This window comes from Gossypium hirsutum, chromosome D06 (genome assembly GCF_007990345.1).
Source record: "Gossypium hirsutum isolate 1008001.06 chromosome D06, Gossypium_hirsutum_v2.1, whole genome shotgun sequence".
In the NCBI taxonomy this organism is placed as follows: domain Eukaryota; kingdom Viridiplantae; phylum Streptophyta; class Magnoliopsida; order Malvales; family Malvaceae; genus Gossypium; species Gossypium hirsutum.
Genome location: NC_053442.1, coordinates 24,481,550 through 24,500,394, shown reverse-complemented (window position 1 = coordinate 24,500,394; position 18,845 = coordinate 24,481,550). Strand labels below are relative to the sequence as shown.

Here is an 18,845-nt window from a genome sequence, read left to right as displayed (position 1 = left end):
TATATATTTTTGGTAAAAAAAACTTTTTAATAAAATAATTTGGATGTATACTAAAAGGAAAGCCAATGGATTTAAAATGAAAAAAAAAACGTTAAAACCCACATCCCATTATTCTTTAAACTATTTATTTAGGATAAATATCAAAATTATACATGAACTTTGATCCAATGTATAATGTCATACATGAATTTTAATTTTAAAATGTAAGAATTGATACATAAAATAATTTTTTATTTGATTGATAATCATATAAAGCGGAAGATATTTTAGCCATTTGCATCAAGCTCAAACATCCTTCTTGCATGCATGCTCCTCCGGAAGCACACACTAGAATAAGAGGTAAAAAATTATTGGTAGCATATTCGATCAAACGGGTGATTTTCTCGCCTACTACGGATCCCATACTCTCCCCCCATAAACTGAAAATCCATAACCCCGATTGCTAAAGGAACACCATTTAGTTGACCCGTGCCTGTTTGAATAGCCTCAGTTAATCCTGTCTTTCTTTGATAAAAATCAATACGATCTTTATAAACCTCTTCTTCAGACTGAAATTCAATGGGATCCAGAGAGATCATGTCTTCATCCATAGGACCCCAAGTGCCTGGATCAATCAAAAGTTCGGTTCTATCTGAACTCCTCATTTTCAAATGATATCCACATTGTTCACAAATATTCATTTTTGAATTAAGTGATTTCTTATAATTTACTCCATAACAATTTTTGCATTCGCATTGAACCCACAAATCCTTGTATAGATCGAGATCATTAGAACTTTCTTTATTAAAATTTTATACATGAATTTTGATTTGATCTAATTTTTATAAATCACTAATAATATTATCAAATTAGCATCATTTTACGTTAATATATTGCATACACAAATAATTATATTAATCTAATATAAAAATAAATATATATATTCGTTTCTTTAAACGTATACAACTGAATCGAAATAAAAGTTTTATATATACATATAAACTACAATTCAAATTTTATATGTATAAGTACGCCAAATTAAAATTCATACATTTTAATTTTCTTCAACTTTGATTCACCTTTTTAGGTGAGAATTTTTTTAAAGAACTCTCCATTCCCAATATCCCTCCTCCTACTCTTCAATTCCTAGGATCCAACACCTTCTTGTAAAAAAAAAAAAAAGATTGTTTTTTGGGTGTCCTTTATTAATTAATTAATGAGACAAATTGGAGGTGATGTTAGGGTTAAAGGGTTGGTTGGAAAAGGCATGAAAGAATATTTAAAGTTGTATGCTTAAAAAGCTCCACTCAAATCTAATCTAATTTATATATTCATTCTTTTCACAAGAGAATAAATCTATAACTAATATTACAACAAGATACAGAGTAGTCCTGTAGAAGTTTGGCATCATTCTTTATTATTTCGTTTAGGTTAGAGGGAAAGGAGAAAATTTGTGTCTAAATCTCTGCACTTTTTAAACTTTTGAAATTTAGTCCCCTTCTAATTTAATTCAATCTATTGAACTCTAATTTATGAATAAAACCTTTGAAAGTTAAAATGTTTCGTATTTAAAATTGGTACAAGTCCAATGTGTTATCAACTCTTGAAATTAAAAGCAAAAATTGAAAGACTAAACATAATTAAACCGAAAAGAGAGAGAAATGAAAGACAAAATTCCGTAGTGTTCTTTTATTTAAAATAGTTGGGATGTTACTCTTCATTCAACATAATAAAATGTTATTTGAAACTTTCAGTTTTTATTTTGAATGATGTTTTTATTGGTGCATCTTCATATTTGATTTTCTTGCAAATTGTTTTATTTGTTCTCACTATGCCTCAAGCACATTCATTCTTATAAAATATCAAATATAGATAATGTATTTACCGTAATTAATCTGTCTTTACTCGTGGATTGATTTAATCTTTGTCCACTACTCGCTCACAAAAACAAGTTTTTAAATTTAAAATAATTCATCCTTAAGTCCCTCAATTTAATTCTCACACAATTGAGCTCTTGCCCTATTAATGGTTTCTATCTTTAATCACCTTGACCGTTAAAATCAACTGACAACCCAATCAAATAGTTACACTTGGCAACCCCTATTTAATCTTTCATTTTCTAATAAAAATCATTAAAATATAAAAACTATTTAAAATTAATAAAAATATTTAAATTTTATGTATACTTATAAAAATTATAAAACTTATAAAAAATTCATAAAAACTTATAAAATTAATTTTAAAAATCAAAATATTTTAAAAATTATATAAAACCATAAAAACTTATAAATGGTACAATACTTCAAAAAAAATCTAAAAAATATAATAAACTATAAATGATATAAAAAAATCATTTATGTGTTGCTTATTTTAGAAATTAAACCCCTAAAATCAAAATGAATATGTTGCATCAAAATCAACTGTTGGATAATGGGAATAGTTGCCAGATAGTTGGGGTCATTTTCATGTTGAATCAAATGTTGAATTAAGGTTTAGTTTGGATGGACGGTGTGTTTACCTCTAGTGAGGTTAAAAACAACGGTAGCGGTGAGATTAGTTACTGTAGCAATGAGATTGGATATTATAACGGTGAGTTTAGAAACAACAGCGGAGTGTATGTTTCGATTCAAACGCAGCTGCAGTGGTCATGTGAGAATAGAAAATGACTATTAAGGACATCATATTAGAATTTATATATAATAGAAGTTTTTTAAATTATTTTACTTTTATAAAATTATAAAAATATGTAATTTATTAATTCATTTAATAAAATATTAAAATGTATCTTCCAATATTTTATTATAAATATTTTAATAAATTATATAATCAATTTAAATTATTTATTAGATAGAATGATAATTATTTTTAATTTTTTATAGTTAAATATTCTTTTATAACAATGATAAATATTATTTTCACAAATAATAACATTATACTTGGATCAAATTTTGAAGTATCTAATCGGATGATTTTTAATACAAAAAAATATAATAACATAAGACATAACAAGTTTCATTATTATTAGAAATTAGGTTATGATACAAAATGTCTTTACATATATGAATTCATTAAACTAGTTGCAATGGTTTCCCTTAACATCGCAATTTCAATGTCACTTTCACTGTTAGAAGAACTCGATTCACCTCAATCAAAATGGCCTGAAGAGACTGGCATGTCGGGTATATTCTCAAATTATCGAAAATCCTCATCATTTGACCAAGCATGTCTTCGAATGTAATTATGCAAAAACATTGTTGTAATAACTATTAAAACTTGCTTGTTGAATGAATAATTTGGAATATCTCTTAATATTGGCCATTTTTTTTCCACACTCCAAATGTTCGTTCAATCACAGAGCGTAATGAAGAATAGACATGATTAAAGATTTCTTTTTTTTCCATATACTCAACGATTACCTTGATGAAAATCAGGTAAATGATATCGTTCCCCCTATATGGACCTAAAAAAACCTGCCATTTGTGGATATCCTGAATCCATAAGATAATATTTTCCTACAAAAAAGTAAAACATAATATCAAGTTTAAAAATAAATTAAAATTTTAATATTTTTTTATGTAAATATTAATTAAAAAATTAAAGTTCAACCTCGTGAAGGGTGTGGAAACTTTAACTCTTGTTTTCTAAGTGCTTGCAAAAAAATTCTACTGTCATGTGTTGTTCCTTCCTAACCAGGAAATGCAAAAATAAAGCACATGTTGAAGTCACAAATTGTCATAATATTTTGAGTTGGTTCACTTTTCTGTTCGATATAAGGTATTTGACAAGAAGGCGAAATGCATGATTTTATGTGTGTTCCATCTATGGCCCCAATACAATTCTTTAAAATAAATACAAATAATGATATAAAAGTTAGAAATAATTTATATTTTAAAAATATAAAGATTGTGTAAATTTTACCTTAAAGTGAGACCAATATCTTGTGTCATGTCGAATATGTTTCAGTACTTCCACGAATTGACCTTTAATCGTGTCTATTCCCATTCGAGCAAATATAAGCAACATATCATTAACAATTCGACTAACAGTTTCCTCAGATCGTTGAAATCACTCTACTGCATTTGAATTTGATTCTTTATTTCCAAGAATGTACAATGATAATGCTAACTTCTCCATCGCCGATACTTTCCCATGCTTTAAGCCATAACTTGTTTGCAAATCATGCAACAAGCTGTGAAACATATTTTTTGGCATTCTAAAACTATTCATGCAACGGTCATCATGCCCATTTAATACTTCGTCCACCCACATGTGACCTGTATAATTTGAATCCATAATCAGTTGCATAGTAAAATAAGTTTCAAGGTGTACCAATACACTACTTAACACATATTCTTCCTCTTCATGATAATTGTTGTGCTCAACTTGTATAACAATTGTGGCTATTCTTCGTTGAGCTTCTTCACTTAATTCAAGGGTATCATAAATCATATCAAAACTATTATACATATTGTTAAATTCATCCATAACCTGAAAAAGTAATCAAATGAAAATAAATTAATATTTTGTGACATTCTATACAACACAGAAACTTGAATAAAAGCATAGCATAAAAATATGAAACATAAAAAATATCATACATTAGTTTTACACAAAAAAAAAGAAGTACAGTATGATTGAAAGGGAAATGAGGATGTTGCTACCAGGGATGAAAATGATGCAATTGGATTTTGTTCAGCATACTCACGTCGAAGCCACCAAACCCTAACATCTGGATCTAAGTTCAAAAACACTTCTCGTTTCACTAGTATTTGGAACATTTTGATGGCAAAATAGTACAATTCATCTATTTTTGGAATTTCATCTTCTAAAGCACACAAAGCATCCATTGCATTTGAAATAGTATATTGAGAGTGAGGAAAAATAATTTCATTCACTGACTTCCTTGGACTAGTCATACTCTCACACAATTTCTCAATATGAGTAGTTAATGTATTTCTTAATGATTTTCTACTTGAACTTGATTTTTTTCTTTTATCGTGTACAACCCTAAGTGTTTGCTTCATTCGATTAGGAGTTTCATGAAAAGGGTTTGATGGTGCCCCATTAGGAGGAATACCTTCATTCTCATTACTATGTTCATTTGAATCACCAAATCCATCATTATGTGTATCATCTCCTATAGGAACCCGCTTGGAAGAATACCAGACGAAGGTGCCCATACTCATTCAATTGTGGTTCAATTCCTTTCTTCTTCAATCTTTTAAAATCAAGATTTTCCTACATAACATGTTAAATGTTAAATGTTATACTAAGATTTTTATATTTGTAAATTATTAATTTCAATAAAATTTATGCATTAAAATAATGATAAATTTAACACTAACCTGTATTTTTTCAGCCCACCATTCTTTGGTAGCATCAATAGTTGTTTTAGATGGACACTATCCTATACCTGTAGATTCCTTAAGCAACTCCCTCCATAGCCTCCATTCCTTTTTTTAATGTATCCCACTTATTTTTCAATTGAGGTTTTCTATAATTTTTTTGTGTTTTTGCTTGAAAAAGAGCAATGACATTTTTCCATCCTTTTGAGTTTAGATGAGTTGTCAGTCAATTACCAACATTGACTTCATTCACGCAAAGTTCACAAAATATCAACGTCAGCTCATCATCCCAAACAGCTTTTGTTGCTAAGGTATTATCTCCTTCCACAAAATTTCGTGTCTTTACCATCTATTATTATTTTGATTTTAAATGTCAACCGACATAAAACCATAAGTATATATCATAATAAGCATCATTTAAATATCACCATTATAACAAATACAAGAAAACATATATATTAAGATATCATGGTATATATACATCCACGCATTTGTAAAGCTCCTTCAATATTTCTCACAAAAACTCTTTAACAATTTGATGTATTGGACTAAACAAAATAATAGAATATAAGTATTTAATTTTCACTCATATGGGACATGCATACATGTACAACAATTCGACCTCTCAAACACAAAGATCTGTAGGGAATTGAGAAGGCTAAAATTCTTTCAAAATGGGGATCTTTCAAAGTTGTGTTTCTCAAGATTTGTTGGTCTCAAAAGCTTACATCATTTGAAAGGAAAATTGAAGAAGCATAAGAACGTATATACCTATATGGAAAGACTACATCTCTAATATCATTAGAGCAAAACTCAATTGACTATTTAAATACAATAAATTAATTTTTAAACAGACCCTTTATTCTTAGCCTTCTAATTTTTTGTTCTTCAAGAACTTTCCCTGATTTTATCTTTTGTTTCATCATTTCAATATTGTATTAAGAAGAAAAACTACAATTGAGCACTACATTTCACTAAAAAGTTCTTAAAAAATTCCAACTACTAGCTAAATTTTTACATTCATTATAGAAGTGGAAACTACAACTCGTATTTGCAGATACCCCCAACTGATCAATAATCCGATCTAAACCCGAAAAATTTAGAAACGAGACGAAAACTTAACACGAACATGATACCATACTCAACACAAATATATAAAAACTAACATTTAAGCAAAGAAAAAAGTAGCATTCACAACCAAGAACAAAGCAAAAAAGTAGGGAGAAACTAGCAATAATCATTATTTTAGTTCCCAAATCTGAAAAACAAGTGACTTTTTTTTCCCAAATCTGAAAACAAATAAGGTTGAGAAAAAAATTAGTTTAACTTTCAAGGATAAAAAAGTAAAATAATAAATAAAAGTATGGGTACTTTTGTCTGTTAAAAATACCTACTACTTTATTGAGTTGAACTGCTGCTAAAACCTCCAGTCAATTTTAAGGCTATCAGTGTGATTGAAATAAATTTGAACGTACTGTTGATGTTGATCCAAGCAAGCTATCGCGAGGTTGATAGCAGTTATCTACCCCAACTGCACCACGATGACATTAAATGCAAAACCAAAAGAAGCCTAATTAGGGGTTCAATTTTCAAAATGATGAACTGATAAATGATTTTTTTTATAATTTTTGTAATTATATATTTTTAATTTATTATTTTTATAAGTTTTTATATTTTTATGATTTTTTTATATTTTTATAAGTTTATATTATCTCTAATATTTTTTTATTTTCTAGGATTTTTATATCTTTTTATAAGTTTATATAATTTTTTAATATTTTATAAAATTTTAAAAAATTTTACATAAATTTTAATGATTTTTATGAGAATAATAAAAAAATTAAATTAAGTGTTACAACATTTCTTCATCTGATTGATTCTTCAGTTAATTTTAACGCCAACATTATAACAACGAAAATTAAATGGACTTAATTAAATTTTTTTATTAAGAGCATAAGTTAAATTAATGGTCCGTTTGTTTACCAAGAAAACATTTTCCGGAAAATGTTTTCCTAGTTTTCTAGTGTTTGTTTGTTTGAAAATAACTTACATTGGTAAAACGTTTTCAGAAACACGGGAAAATGAGAAAGGATTTTAGGGAAAATGTCTTACCGATTTTATTTCTGCAAGACATTTTCCGTTTTTCCTCCTCCTTCCGTCCTTCTCCTTCTTCATCCAGTTGAACCATTCCCTTCCTAAAACAAAGCTCAAGGTAAATTTTTTATGCTTTACTCTATATTTCATTCAATTTGTCGCCTCTCACTCAAATCTTCTTCTTCCATTTTTTTTTGTTGAAGAATCTGTTTAGATTTTGCATCTGTTTGTTTAATCTGTTTGGATTTTGCATCTGTCTGTTGAAGAATCTTCTACTTCTTCCTTTTTTATGCTTTATTTAAAATCTATTTGTTTTTGGGTTTTGCATCATTTAGTTTATGCTTGCTCTTCTATTACCCTAGATTTGTTTTTTTTTCTTTGATTTTCTGAGGTAATAGATATTTGGTAACTTTCTCCTTGTTATAGTTGGTAATGCATTGATATGTTTGCAAAGATTCTTAAAACAGAACAGAAGATGCTGTAAAATTTCCCTTTTTCTCATCTAATAAAATTGAACTCTGACCTGAACTCATTTCTCATGTGATCCAACATATGAGTTCATGCATAAGTTATTAGCTATATATAGTCAAACAAATGGTTTTCTTTCTGATTTTCTATTTCTCTGTTCCTCTTTATAAAGTTACATTACCCTTAATAAGTGTTAACAAACAATAGAACACTACGGTTTTCACGTTGGGCTAAAATCAATCCTTGCCAAGCCAAAAACATTTTCCACTTCAATGGGTTTGTCTGTAAGCTATAAAAGACAAGCCTCACCACAAGTTTCTTCTGGTGGGGAATCATTTTCAAAACTAGCTACTTCTAGGGATTGGCTAATTCAGTCAGCAGAAACGCCAAAAGAATCAATGATGCATGATCACACTACTAGAACTTATCAAAATCAAAAGCATAACTGCTCCACTCACCATGAAGTTCAAAGAAATTCATATCCTGGTGAAGCTAGAAATTGTGGATATAATATATACTAAATTAATGTATTTCTCATGTCCATGTGCATCAGTTTAGTAGTTAAAAGCTGGCCACTGCCAATGCATTTTTTGTATTGTTCTGTCAATAATATATTATCATACATCATTAACTCAATGTTTTTATCCACAATCATCTTTTTGTTAGCTCTTAACATTATCCTCTGCTTTATGTGAATTTTGATATTATGTTTCTTCTTGTGAATTCATATGATAATATAAAGGTTGACTTGTGTTTCCAATTGTATCTACAACTGAGATTTTAATTGGAAGAGACAAATTGATACAAAATGTAAACATTAAAGTCTAAATTTGATATTTTGCCTATCTTCAATGTTTAGCCAGAAAGATACAATTAAAAACATTAATTAGAAGAATTTCACATTAATAAAAAAAATGTAATGAAATAATACCACCATTAAAATAAATTAAAATTTAATATAATAAAATATTTTTTACAATTTAAATATTTAATTTTAAAATTTATTTTGACATAAAATTTAAAATAATTAAGTCCAAAAATTTTGAAGTAAAAAAAATCTAATTAAATCATATGTACGTTCAAAAGGGAAAGTGTAATAAAAAAATATTAAATAAAAGAATAAAATATTAAATAAAATAACATTTTTACTACTGCCATTATACATTATGTCATCTACAAATAACTTAAAAAAAAGAAGAGGGAAGTGGTTGTAATATTTATTGAAGAATAGAATAACGATATGAAATGATGAATAAGTATAGGTCTGGTGTCCATTTTCAACATTACATATGTACATTATATTATAACCAATCATTGGTTTATTCTTAAATTGAATCATATCTAATTTTAGTTGTGTCACAAAATTGGTACAAAGAAACTAGTTGATACTTTTTAATTTCTCAAAAATTTATTAATGCAATTATAATTAGCTTAATATGTATGCATGCACTTTATTCATGGTAACTTTAGTCATATATGTGATCTTATGAAAATCTTGCATCTTTTTTGCAATGATCAAATATTTATGTGGCATTATTTTGTGTAGATGGATCGCAATCAATATCAAAATGCAATTGTCGGAGTCGTGGCTTCAGTTTTAGCTTTTGGGGATCTTTGGATTAAAAAATTAAAAACTAGAAAGGAAATTGCATCTCACCCTCGTGTGAATCGAGATTATGAAAGAGAAAATTATATTAATAGTATTTTATATAGCGGTGACCAGCGTTGTGTTGATGTGATAAGGATGAGACCAATCGCCTTTTTTAATTTCTGTGATATTCTTAGTAGGAATGATTTGTTACAATCAACTAAATCTGTGAATATTATGGAGCAAGTAGTTATATTTTTACATATAATTGGTTATAATGTAAGGTTTCGAGTGATTGAGTCTAGATATTACAGATCAACTGAGACAATTCACCGTTACTTTAAGGTTGTATTGAGAGCTATTTTGAAATTGTATAAACTAGTTATTAGATTACCTGATGAGTCAACTCCTAGTGAAATCAGAAACAATCCAAGGTTTTATCCTTATTTTAAAGATTGTATTGGAGCATTAGATGGAACACATGCTCGTGCATCCGTTCCACTTAGCATTCAAGAAAGATTTCGTAGCCGGAAAAGGGGGACGACACAAAATGTATTGGCTGCTATTACATTTGATTTGAAATTTTCCTATGTTCTAGCTAGTTGGGAAGGTAGTGCACATGATTCTCGTATTTTAAGTGATGCACTTTCACGCCCAAGAGGATTAAGAATTCCAGAAGGTAATAATTATCATTAAATACCAAATAGTTCTAGTAAGCTCATAATTTATTAGTATTAATTATGTTTTGTAAAATTGTAGGTAAATATTATATTGATGATGCTGGATATGGCATCCGAAATGGATATATTACCCCATATCGTGGTGTCCGATATCATTTAAAAGAGTTTAGTGCTCAGGGGCCTGAAAATGTAAAGGAACTCTTTAATCTTCGTCATTCATCATTACGAATCACTATTGAACGTGTTTTTGGGATTTAAAAAAAACGGTTTCGTGTATTAAATGCTGAACCATTTTGGAATTTTCAAACTCAAGTAGATATTAGTTTTGGCTTGTTGTATCATTCATAATCATATAATGGGAGTTGATCCTAGTGATTTACTTAATCAAGGATTATACGAGGAGCCTGAGTCTGATTTGATAATACCAACTCTTACGAAGCGAGAAGAAAGAGAAGAAGCAAGAGAATGGTCTGCTAAGAGAGACAAAATTGCACAAACTATGTGGACTAATTATATGGTTAGAAATATTAGGTAGGTTTAGGGCTTAGGGTTATTGTTTCTATGTTATGTATGTTTTAGTATTAAAATTGTTTTTTTTTGTTAATGTTGGTTGGATAATGATATTGAAATTTTAGTTTGTTGGATTTTGAAATTATTATGTCTTGAATTTGTTAGATATTGATTATGTTTTAAGCTTGTTAGATATTGAATTTATTATGTTTTAAGCTTGTTGGATATTTAATTTATTATGTTTTAAGCTTGTTGGATATTGAAATAATTGACAATGACAATTATCAATGTAGAATGGGTAAGGGCAACAAAGAAGGGACCTCCAAGCAATTCAGGTGGACAAAACCGATAGATCATATTTTTTCTTAAAATTCTAGCAAAGGAGGCCTAGAGAGGAAATAAGCCTTCTAATACTTTCAAAGCAGTTTCTATTAATCGAGTTGCTGAAGCTATTTCTGAAAGATTTCAAGTCCAATGCGATGCGAAGCATGTGAAAAATCATTTGAGGACTGTAAAAAACCAGTGGCAGATTATATGCACAATTCGGGGTGAAAGTGGTTTTGGATGGGATGATAACATGAAAATGATCACATGTGATAGAGCGACATATGATGCAGCAGTGATGGTAATATATGTATATATATGTTAAGTATATTTCAATTGCTTTTTACTTGTTATTCTAATTGTGTATAATATCCAACAGGCACACAAGAAGTATGAACCATTTTTGAATAAAAGCATTGATCATTATGATGAAATGGCTTTGGTTGTTGGCAAAGATATGGCAACAAGGAGTTTTGCTAGAACATTTGCTGACATAGATTTGGATGATGGTAACCAAGATTCAGTGTCTATAGACTGCGACAATGAAAAGACTGAAGAGGTAAGAACAAAAGTATCTTCATCTGGCACATCCAAACGTAAAAGAAAAAATGTTCAAGAAAGTGTCGTTGATGAACAAATTAAATTAGTGGGTGAACAACTTGGCAAAATTGCTAACGCTTTGGAACAATTTACTATGGATAAGACACCACATCTTTACGAAGAAGTGATGTCGATGGAGGAAGAAGGATTTGATGATGACTTCCTGTGTTCTGTGTTTGATTATCTAGTGAGTCATGAATTCGAGGCCAAAGCTTTTTTAGTTAAAAGTAAGAAGCATAAAAAAAATTGGCTTCAAAAATTTTCTCAAGTTTGAAGATATTGATACTTTTAATGTGGTGTAATATTAGTTATACACTTGGACAATGTTGTGTACTACTAATTATGCATTTGGATAATATTATTAATTTCTAGTATTAATTGTGGTTTGGAAGCTAATTTATAATTATTCAATCCTTGTTTTTTATTTTTTTATAACACAATTACAAATAATTTATTTGACTTTGTTGTTTTTAATTTATGATGGTTAATATTTTAGCTTAATAATTGAGTATTGTTATATATTTAATTTGATTTATTTATTTATAAATAAATCATTGTTATATATGTAAAAACAATTTAAAATATAAATTTATTAATATATGTAAAAACAGCTTTTCCGATAAATATTTTCAGGAAATCTGCCAAACAACAGAAAATATTTTACACAGATTCATCTAAACACCATAAAAATAAATCATTTTCTATAAATAATTTTACTAGCAAACAAACGGAGCCTAAGTGCAAATTAAAGTATACTTTAGATGTTTAGTTGGTTCCATTTTAATGTGTTTCAACTACTCTTTGAGTTGAATCTCAGTAGCACCAGTTGACTGTTGTTAACTGTGCTGCACCGCATTGGGAAAAATTTTATTTCTCAACATTGCTTTCTTTCTCAATTTTACCCGTGTCCTTTTTAACGTTTTTTCAGCCTTTTATTGTCTGAAGTTGAAAAGCTTTTATCTCTTGGTTGGGTAAATAACTAAATATATTTATTTCATATAATAAATTAATAAATATTATAAATCACCGTTGAGAAGAAATATAAGGGTTCTTTTTTTTTAAATATTATAGCCATCATTCAAATATATACAAATATCTTATTCATTTTTTAAATTTTAAATTTTAAATTATTTGCTGTTAGTTTATTAAATATAATTCTAATACGTTATATTAATATAAAATTTTTACTAAGGAAGTCTATTAATTATAATTTATTAAATAAAAACGATCTTAATTAAAATATTATTTCAATAAAATATTTAAATTTCACATAGAAAGTCTATTGATTATATTTTATTAAAAGACAATTATCTTTTATGAGTAGGGTTAACGATGTCAAGTTCCATGTCATGAATTTGGAACATCATAAATTTATAAATTGGTTACTTTAATTTAAGAGCTCATGGTAAATTATTTAATTTAATGTGATAACTCACATCGGTTATTTAACTTTGTTAGATTTATGAACTTCATAATTAATCATGTGAAAAAATGTAAAATAAAATATGCACAAGAGCAACAATACATGCACTTGTTATACGCCTTTTAATTTTATTGATTTGATTCTCACTTAAAAAAAAAACATAATTCTCACTTTTTTTTATTTGATAGAAATTCACAATATGAATTCTATTATATGCTTATCTCCCATCTAGAGGCAATACTCGATTATTTAGTATTGGACCGGCTATAATAGTCATGTCAATTTTACTAAGTATTTTCAGTAATTCTTTTTAGCTCTCGCCTTATTTTAGTCAATCTCAATATCGGTATTTTTTTTATGGATTGCCATTTCAAGTATTGCTCTCGTTGGAACAATTAGATCTCCATAACATGTTATTAGAAGTGTATAACAGGCAAAATCTTGATAGACAAATGTGGTTGTTATAAAGATAGTTGGCTTATATATATTAAGTTTCTAATTGAGTTAATGTTACGAGTCAAACGGAGACTAATACAATTAAGTAATTGCCAAAATAACATTACTTTATAAAGTAAAAAAAAATTTAGGGTATTTTTATCTTTTTATTAAAAAAAAGAAAAATACATATATTTCTAGTTTACCATTTCAATTAAACCCTCATTTATTTTTTATATGAATTTTTTTTAAAAAAATTTACTATATATCTCTGTTATTCAAGCTCTATAATCTAATATTTACTTAAATCAGCTTAATTTAATTATTAAAAATTAAAAGCTGAAACTCGAAAGTAATAATCCAGAATAATTATAACCCGGAAAAAAATCAAAATTTTAAATCTAAAAGTAATTCAATTATAATAAAAAAAATAACTTGATTTTTAAAACTTGAATTAATTATATTCAGATTTTTAAATCAAAGAGTCCAATTCACAACTCTACCCTAAGTTTGTCAAAAGTAGAACTCCAACCGAAAACGCATACATACACGCCACGGGATTTCAATATAAAGAAGAAAAAAAGCACAATGGTAGTTGGGAGTAATTTTCCCAAAACTCTGGGGGTTCCCTCAATTTTAAACAACTACATTTATACTATTATTATTTAAAAAGCTGTTTGAGTCAAATCTCATCCATCAACTGAGTTTTAATTTTTCTATTTTTTTTTTAAAAGGTGTGTTTATAAACTAAAGATTTAAAGTGTCAAAAAAAAAAATGAAGTATGATAAAATTTTAAGAGTTGAATTTATATTAGAAAACAGTTTGTTAAATTAGTAATATAAGTACTGTTTGATAAAATTAAATATTAATTTTTAAAATATTCTTAATTTTTATTTTTATTTTATATTATTTTGATTAGTTTTAGATGAAAGATAAATATGGTAATGTTGAATATTTCATTCTTTTTAAGCATAGCTAAATTAAAATTAAAATTAAAATTTTCTAAGTCATAAGTAGTTACCTAGCTGTTGAAGATTTTGTTGTTGAAAATTTTATAGTAAGTAAAATTTTAAAATAATTATCAAATATATTTAAAATATTAAATGTTAAATTTCTTTTATTTTATTGAAAATAATTTTTTAATAATTTATCAAACACTCTTTATAATAAAATTATCGAAACATTATATTAAAATTTTTAATAAGCATGTATGTGAGTATTTTGATTCTTTAATATTTTATATAAAATTTTAGAAAATACATATAATTAAATTTGAACTTGGAATATTATTATATAATAAAAAAAAGTAATATTTTTATATGTAATATGAAATAATATATATAAATAATAAATAAATAAAAATGAGAAAGCAAGCATCAACCACGAGGACGAGGAGGATCCTTGAAAGCAAAAGGTGATGCTATTTTGCTTTGCTTTCGGCTCTCTCGTTCGGTACAACCCAAGTTACAGATTTCTTCCTTTTTCATTATTTTATTTATTTATTTTCAATCGAAACAAGGAAACTAATATCGAATTTCGGCGCTTACCCATACCAGTTTCTCTTTAATTATTTTTTCTATAATACCCCGTCCCCATAGAAACCTCAATTATCTCTCTTCTTGTAAAAAAATCTGGCTTCTTTTTATTTATTTATTAAAGTTAGCCTAAAAAATGCTGTGCACAATGGTGTTGATGCCCCGGAAGAAGAAAGTTGGATCGGTTCCGGTTTATTTGAATGTATATGACTTGACTCCGATTAATGGTTATGCTTATTGGTTTGGCCTTGGGATCTATCATTCTGGGGTTCAAGGTTTGTTTTTTTTATTTTCCTTTGAATTTAGTCAAGTTTTTGTTTTCTTTTTTGGGGTGTTGCTGGAAAAGTAATGGAATTTTTTTTTAGTAATCAACAAGACTGGAAATTGAAGGGAAATTTTTGAAAATTTTTGTATGCAAATTAAGGTTGTTGTTGAATGTTTTTACGGTTTAATAACACTAGTCAAGTTAATTCCCTTGAAAGATTGATTTTTTATGTATATAAGAAATAAGAATATACATCCATGATTTTAGTGTGTATGTATATAAATGTATATATGTATATTATTGTACAAGATTTTGAGTATGCTGATTCTTGCTGTATGCAGTTCATGGAGTTGAATATGGTTTTGGAGCGCATGAGCATTCGGCGACTGGAATTTTCGAAGTGGAGCCCAGGCAGTGTCCTGGTTTCACGTTTAGGAAATCTATTTTAATTGGAAGGACCGATTTAGGTCCGAAAGACGTTCGTTCGTTCATGGAGAAACTCGCTACAGATTACTCCGGGAACACTTACCATCTCATCACAAAGAACTGCAATCATTTCTGCAATGATGTGTGTATCCAATTGACAGGGAAACCAATTCCTAGCTGGGTTAATCGACTTGCTAGACTTGGTAAGAAATCCACTTCTATCCTTTTAAACTTAAACTTTACTTCATGATCTCATTGTTTCTTCAGAAGATCGGTATGTGAAAATATATTGAAAGGAAAGTTTTGCGGCATTTTTGTAGTTCCTCTGTTTAGCTTATTATCTGATTTTAAAGTAAAGTAGCATATCGAAAAGAAAATTAATAGTAACAATAAACCGAAGATAAGTTATGTTTTGCTTTAAACAACTTTTCGAAGATAAGGAAGAAGTGGCATCAGGCATCAGCTTCCACCCACCATTCCCACTGAGGCATTTGACCAAACCTGTTACAGTGCAAGCTTTGTCGAATGCCATGGTGGGTCTACCAAATTTGAAAGGACAGCCATGTAAACCATCTTCACTGCCTATTGGAACCAATAATTCTCTTGCATATTCGTACCAAGACTGCCATGGTCGCCATAGTTTCTCACGTTTTTTACAACTTGAACGATGTTTGTTCTGTTTGGTCGTACTAATAACACTTGCTAGTTTCAACGTCTTCACGTTGATATGTTTTGTCAAGTATGAAACGATAACCCTGAAATGTACTGTACTTGATCTTGTCTTTGCTCAGAGAGCTGGAACTTGTTGGGAATTTTATGTTGGTTAGAATTCACTGTGATAACGTGAATGCATTAGGTTCATCCAACATCTCTATTTCAGTGATGAGGACATGGTTCTTTCAAATATGGACTATACTCGCATCCTGTTTGAATTTCATCTGTTCTCCTATTACCATCTTGTAGGATTTTATTGGTTCTTTCTCTGTAGACTATTGATGATGATGGTACTTGTGATGAATGTGTAGGTTTCCTTTGCAACTGTGTTCTCCCAGCAGAGTTGAACGAGACGAGAGTTCGCCAAGTTAGATCAGAAGGTAAGCTTCAACCGGTAGAGAAGAAGTTAAGAAGCCAACCAAGTAAGTTCGTACCTTCTTCTAAACCTCTACCTCCTTCATTGAAATCTTGCCCTCCAGGCCCTGCCATGAGTAGTAGACAAAGGCGATGTATTCCATCGTCGTCTTTGATTCATAGTTCTTCGACCTCGACTTTGAGTTTGAAGCTTTAATTAGAACTTTCAAGTATGGTACAGTTTTAAGGTTTTAAATTTTGGGAAGTCCAACAGTAGTAGATGAAATTAACAAATGCAAATATTTTTATATCTCACTTCTGTTTCTACTCGGTTCATGCATAGAAACAGGTGCCTGGAAAATTTGCAGCATTTCAATTTCTCTGTAATATGCTGTTTGATGTGGAATTGAATGGAAAAGATCCTTGTATTTTGCACACTCTTGCACTCCGTTTTGCCATTTCATTTACTCTTATCGAACTTGGTACCTCAAAGCTTGTAGGACCTCAACCTTGCCATTGAGTTTGTGATTCTAAAAGCGTACGTCAAAATCATGTTCCGTTAGAGCCGTTAGATGTTTGGAAACGGAACTCAACTATTAGCGTAAAGAATAGGGACCCATGAAACAGTAGTCTTTGGCTAATGTTGAATGTGAATGATGAGGGCCCCTGCCATTGGACCAGTTGGTGAGGATGGGAACATTGTTCCCTTTTATTATCATGAATTTGAGGATGGTCCCTTACTCCATGGAAACAAGTTTTCTTGTCGGCTATGGTTGAAGGAGGATCCCAGGAAAGTGACCCCCTGCCCTCGGGGGTGAATTTTCTTTTACTAAATTTAACCTGATTATTGATGACGTCAAATTTTGCTTGCTATGATTTGTTTATGAAATCGAATAATACCCCAATCTAATTAACCAAAATTTATAAATTCTTATTAACCGATGGTTAATTGACTTAACCAAAATTTATAAATATATATTTTTTTCAAACAATTTAAAACATAAAAAAATCTATGACAATTTTTTCTTTCTTTTTAATTCAAAAAAGTTTAACTGAAATTTAAAACAACAAATAACACAATAATAACACTAAATTAAAACATAATAACAAACCTTACATTAAAAACATCAATTTTAAAATTTTTTATTCTGTGTTATTTTGTTTAATTTTAGTTTCTTTTTTCAAATATTTTTAGTTTTTATAATGTTTTTCTAAGCTCATTATAGAAATATTTATAAATCCATTAATTTTATGTATTGGGCTTATGTAATGTATTAGACTTATCTCTAATATATTGGATCTATCTATAATACATTAGGCTTATAAATTATTAATAATTTTAGTTAATCATTTAATTCGGTTAATCATTCTGTTTCGAACTAAATTAATCAATAATTATAAATTTCAAAACCCTTTAATTGATTTCGATCAAATTAGATTCGGTGATCGACCAATTAAATTAACTAATTTAGTTTGATCTGTTAATTCGGATAAACTTAAAAAAAGCACACCCCTAATTGGTATGATTGCATCAATCAGGCTAGGAACTTATTAACAACAAAGGCTAACTTGTTTAAAATCTCGTGCATAATATTTGATTGTATCATATTCAGATAGGATATTATATTAACTCCCCAATATTCAATGTTCAAATTTGTTTACATCTTGCGGATAATGAATTCAAATTCACTTTTGAAAATAATGAGTTTGGATATTGGAATCTATTATCTATTTTATTTTATTTTATAACTTTCTTTTGGACATACTAAAATTCGATATTTAGTGAATTTGGATTTTTTGTTTTAATTCAATTAATTTGCATTTTTATTTGAACAATTATATTTAAATTTTATACTAATAATAAATATATTTGAATTTTAAGGTAGATTTATAAATTTGAGTTTAGATTTCATGAAAATTTCAAATATTATTTGAATTGTTGAAACCTTTGTTATAGATAAAAGGTTAAAAAAAAAAAAATTGGTCCCTTGAACTTTAAAATTATAATTAATTAAGCTCTTTGACCATTAAAATTAAAAGTTAACCGTTACAAAGTAACAACAATTGTTTTCTTCTGGACGTTTTTGTCACGTGGCGAAAATCA

The 18,845-nt window shown here is 28.3% G+C and overlaps 1 protein-coding gene and 1 pseudogene across 1 annotated transcript; one reads left to right on the top strand and one right to left on the bottom strand.

The window, feature by feature from the left end:
- Nucleotides 1-208: 208 nt before the first annotated feature.
- On the bottom strand, nt 209-5,159 carry LOC121218392 (acetyl-coenzyme A carboxylase carboxyl transferase subunit beta, chloroplastic-like; annotated as a pseudogene).
- Nucleotides 5,160-14,812: 9,653 nt separating this feature from the next.
- Nucleotides 14,813-17,176, top strand: LOC107900059 (deSI-like protein At4g17486). Its single transcript, XM_016825777.2, has 3 exons — nt 14,813-15,257; nt 15,589-15,876; nt 16,699-17,176. Exons 1-3 carry the CDS (start codon nt 15,119-15,121, stop codon nt 16,956-16,958), a joined length of 687 nt encoding a protein of 228 aa, XP_016681266.2. The 5' UTR covers nt 14,813-15,118; the 3' UTR covers nt 16,959-17,176.
- Nucleotides 17,177-18,845: the final 1,669 nt, after the last annotated feature.